Here is a 4,822-nt window from a genome sequence, read left to right on the forward strand (position 1 = left end):
GTAACTTATGTAGGTATGGAATTTGAACCCAACTCCAAATATTCCTAGTGTTTAAGTAGCTGCTGGTAGCAAGAACAGGCTTGAGAGTATCTTGGGACAAGAAATAGGAAAAGCTAAAAAAGATTATTCCAGAATAAGAAGCTGCACTCCACTCTAAGTCAAGCATTATCCTTTGTTACTAATTAGCTTTATATTTATGAATTTGTTTACTCAGGGACATGAAAAACTTCAATCCAATGTCACCGTATTACCATCTATGGGAAACAGTATATTTAAAAATTATGAAGAGAACTATTAAGTCATCATTAGTGATAAAGTTCCATTCTGTGAATCTCAATTTATAGGATTAAGCATTCTAAGAAAAAAATGTACTTACTCATCAAAACTTAATTCTCTCATCTTAGGATATAGTTATCAAAAATTAAACTTCGATTTCATGGCCATAAAAAACCCTATGACAACTCAATGCAGATGGAATAGTTATAGGTGAAATTAATTTACAGGGAAGGAACCTTGCCAAAGTTGTATTTAGGAAAACTCCAAGCTGCTGGCTTCAAAGATAGGCGAGGTCTGATTTGAGTGAGCCGTTCTGCAGCTCCGAAAGTTGTTGTCCAATAGCTACTGGTCAACATATCATATTGCCAGTCTTTCACTTCAAAAAGCCATTCCATTGTCCTCAGACTAAAATTTTGTTTCTAGATTCTAAACTTCTGTGAAGACATCTCAAAATTCTTCAAATTGTAAACATCAGAATAGGGTATAAACCTTACTTATTGCAAATTTTTTCTCCCCTCCCCCCAACATTCTAGAATTTAATGGATTTGCCATCTTCTGTGTAGTAATGTCTAAATTGACCAAGAAATCAAATTAGTTTAATAATTGGCTAATGGGTTAATTTCTGAATTGGCTCAAAAAAATCTTTAATCCTTCTATTGGTAGCTAGCCTCTAGCATAATACAGGAAAAACATCAAACACATGCAGAAAACTAACATCCAACTATGGCACTTGAACACTGAAGATCAATTTGGTAAGATACCTCCGCATACCAACTTCCAACTTCTTTCTGGAACACAAATTACTATAACATTTCCAATTTTGCCTACCAGCAAAACAAAAGATCTCAATTCAACTCCATAGACCCTTTTAATACAACCCATTTAAACTTGATCTAAATAATACACTAAAAACAAAAAACTAAATAAAATACAGTATTTGCAAAATAAAATTTGATTGATACATGAATTCTAAGGAAATTCTCCTCTACCAATGCAGATGGGCAACTGCTCTGTAACTCTGTCTTGAAAACTGACTGAAACACCCAGTCAAATGACTTGCCCAGGGTCTCTCCTTCCCGTTAGAGGTGCTACTTTAACCCAGAAGGGAGGTGTGCTCTCTATCAACCCTACTGGGCTGGAACTAAAGTTTTTATAAAACATCAAATTTAGGTTTTTGACACAAGTTGGGATAAACAAGTTTATTTGTAAATTATTTTAGTCAACATACATAATCGACCTAAAAACTTCAATAGAAGGATAAAGTTTAAAACCACTTTGAAGTTTCTCTAAGTGATTTTTTTTTTCCTTGGATGGTCATACCAGATGGACCCTAACCCATAACCATCGCAATATTTCCACGAAAAGTTCGAAAATGTATTGCCCTCCCCATCCCCAGGCAAGTTACTCTAAGGGTTATAATACATACTTCACCCGGCTGATAATTTCTATCTCCTCTATCCCTTGCATCCAATCTAGTATCCTAACTGATTCAGCTTCCCTTTAGTTAAAAGGAAAAAAACCAAATCTATTAAGACCAACCATATATCACTATTAAGCTGCACTAGATAATTTGCAAGTATCAGGGAGAGGATGCTGGTGGAAAAAATTTGTAGTTTAAAAAGAGCCCTTATAAATAAAATCCTAGGTTATCGTTCACACTATCAGCTAGAGGGTTGCTTAAACATGTGGTAGAATGAGGACTTACACAAGGTACAAATGCTGAGTAGAACCATTCTACTCTGATGTAGGAGAACAAGTGAAGTTTAGCTAGGAGAAAGCCAACTGGACTTTAATTACATCTCAATGACAAGACTCCCCACAGGTGAATGTAAAACATTTAATTTAAAAACGTTGACACTACAATATATAAAATAGCTATTATAAATGCACATAGTGTATTCTATAGCTGCCAGGTTTATGGTTTTTTTTTCTTTTTTTTTTTAGGAAACTGTAAGTTACACTGTGGTTAAGACTTGTATATTATCACCCTCTGAAAAGCCCACATTCTATCACAGTGATGTATGGTCAGACTTAACAGCCCCAATTGTTAAACACTTGGATCAAGTCATAACCAGTTTTATTGCAAAAGGACCCTGTACACATTTATATCAATTCTAGTACCTTACGATTTTAGCTACCCAACAAGTCATTAACATACAGAAACATGCATCATGAGAAGCAAGAAATATCACCCATCCCTTCTGCATATTAGCAACTTGTCACTCCTGAGCAACAATGCTCACTCACACCACTGAGGTCTGTGAACAGTCACTTTTCGCATTCATCCTGAGTGAAAGATGGAATGACGTAAGTACAAATGCAACATATTATAAACAATTTCTTACAAAAAAGGTCACAAATTAAAACCAAAGTATTTTACAGAATTTACTACAAAACACCATAAAACTGCCTTCATTTAAGCTCTTTCTCCCCGTATCCTGCGAGCCAACTGGATGTCTTTGGGCATGATAGTAACTCTCTTGGCATGGATGGCACACAGGTTAGTATCTTCAAAGAGACCCACCAAATATGCTTCACTAGCCTCCTGTTAAAAAATAAAAACCACATCATTAGACTCCTTTCAAATCAAATGTCAAATTCTCCCCACCAAGCCCCTCATTGAAAAAGGTTGGTTTGGTTTTTACCTGAAGGGCACCAATAGCTGCACTCTGGAACCTCAAGTCTGTCTTGAAGTCCTGGGCAATCTCCCTCACCAACCGCTGGAAAGGAAGTTTCCTGATCAAAAGCTCTGTTGACTTCTGGTAACGGCGAATCTCACGAAGAGCCACAGTACCAGGCCTGAGAGGAAAAAAAAGCCAAAAACACCCCCAAGTTCAAATTCATTCCAACAACTCTATTAGCCATCAAAAGCCACGGCTGATGAAATCGAAATAACGGCGTAATCATCCTGTGATTAATTCTCCCTGCCCCATTCCCCCCCCCCCAAGACTGAACGGCCGACTAAAACGTCAAAGAAATCACAACAAACAAAAACGACTCGTACCGGTAACGGTGAGGCTTCTTGACCCCGCCAGTAGAGGGGGCGCTTTTCCTGGCAGCCTTTGTAGCCAGCTGTTTGCGTGGAGCTTTCCCACCAGTGGACTTACGAGCAGTCTGCTTTGTACGGGCCATCTTATCTTACCTAAAGAAAAACAAAGTCTCGACTTCAAGACCTCGAGAAGAGCTGACCTCTTTCTCTCCCTCCCTCGGAGGAGCCGGGCCCGGGCCCCGCGGCGGCCTCTTGACGCCCGCCTCGATGATCTCCCGACATCTCTGCCGGATGGCAGCAGATGGCCGGGCGGGCGCCGTCGCCTCCCCCCCTCCTCCCATGACTCAGGCTGCCAGCAGAGGCGGCCTCCCCTGGAGGGCGGGGAGGAGTCACTTCCCCTCCTCGACAGGCGGAGGCCCGGCTGCCCGCGACAACTCGATGCTGGGGCCTCGGAACCACCGGCCGGGAGAAAAAACTGAAGCGCGACGCGAGAGAGAAAAAGCCGGGAGGTTTAAGCTGCATACTCCGCGCCACCACAAGAAAACCGCCGAACCAATCTGCCCGGGGCCAGCCACTGACAGTAACTGCGGTAACCAGAGCTGCTAGAAGCCACGATCGACGCTTAAAGCCAGTGAGAAGTGTACACCCACCGAACGAACAGTCGATGTTTCCTCCGCTGAATTCACTGCCGATGCCGCCGCTTCTGTCCTCTCCGCGATGCCGTTGACTCCGCCTCGCTCTGAGTACCTAAAGTCCGGGTACACTCCCGCTCCGATCAACGACCAAACCGCTCTGCGCTCGACACCTCCCCTCGACACCTTGTTATTTATACCCACGCCTCACGCTGCGTCTCTGCGTCATAGGCATCTTATTTGCATACACCAACGACTCCTTCCATTGGCCAGCGCGTTCGCCGACGCGCTGACATCCCCCGACACAAAGGCCGTGCTCCAGCCCTGCTTCCTGATTGGTGAAAATGCAGGCCATTGATTGGCTGTTAAAGTAGCATGGTGATTGGATATTTGGAAAGGAGAAAGGACGAATCAGAATTTTCCCTTAGTTAGCTACTCTGATTGGACGAAATAGAGCTATGTTTGGATCCTTCCCTTTGTTGCAAAGCTCTACAATAGAAAGTCAATGCAAATGAATTGTAGTTGTGTCAGGCTCAGGCAACTTAGAGAGTCGTCTCTGCGAGAGCCTAAGCATATTTACCTTGAGGTAATATACTGCAGCGTTCCCAGTGCATCTGTAAGAGAGACTTTCTAAATTAGTAAAACCAACTGCTACTTTAAAATATCAACACACAAATATGGCCCAATGTAAAATTAAATTTGTTAAGGTGGCTGTTCACAATATTTCATACATTTAAAAAAACTGATTTCAAAAAGAGTGGTAAATTACAGTTACTGAGTGGGACAAATCATGTTACTGGATATTCTATACACAGATATTCATTTATAACAAAACATAATGTGGGAAGAGGGGATACAAAAAAGAAATAGTGGCAATTGACACTTTGGTAAATGTGTTACTTTGTGTATTACATTTTTAGAACAA

The 4,822-nt window shown here is 41.4% G+C and overlaps 1 protein-coding gene across 1 annotated transcript; it reads right to left on the reverse strand.

The window, feature by feature from the left end:
• Positions 1–1,460: 1,460 nt before the first annotated feature.
• On the reverse strand, positions 1,461–4,078 carry H3-3B (H3.3 histone B). Its single transcript, XM_021002664.2, has 4 exons — positions 3,916–4,078; positions 3,281–3,418; positions 2,922–3,075; positions 1,461–2,821 (listed from the first exon to the last, which is right to left on the reverse strand). The coding sequence occupies exons 2-4, from the start codon at positions 3,406–3,408 to the stop codon at positions 2,693–2,695; spliced, it is 411 nt and encodes a 136-aa protein (XP_020858323.1). The 5' UTR covers positions 3,409–3,418; positions 3,916–4,078; the 3' UTR covers positions 1,461–2,692.
• Between the last annotated feature and the right edge of the window lie 744 nt (positions 4,079–4,822).

This window comes from Phascolarctos cinereus, unplaced genomic scaffold (assembly GCF_003287225.1).
Source record: "Phascolarctos cinereus isolate Bilbo 61053 unplaced genomic scaffold, phaCin_HiC Scaffold_5;HRSCAF=322, whole genome shotgun sequence".
NCBI lineage: Eukaryota > Metazoa > Chordata > Mammalia > Diprotodontia > Phascolarctidae > Phascolarctos > Phascolarctos cinereus.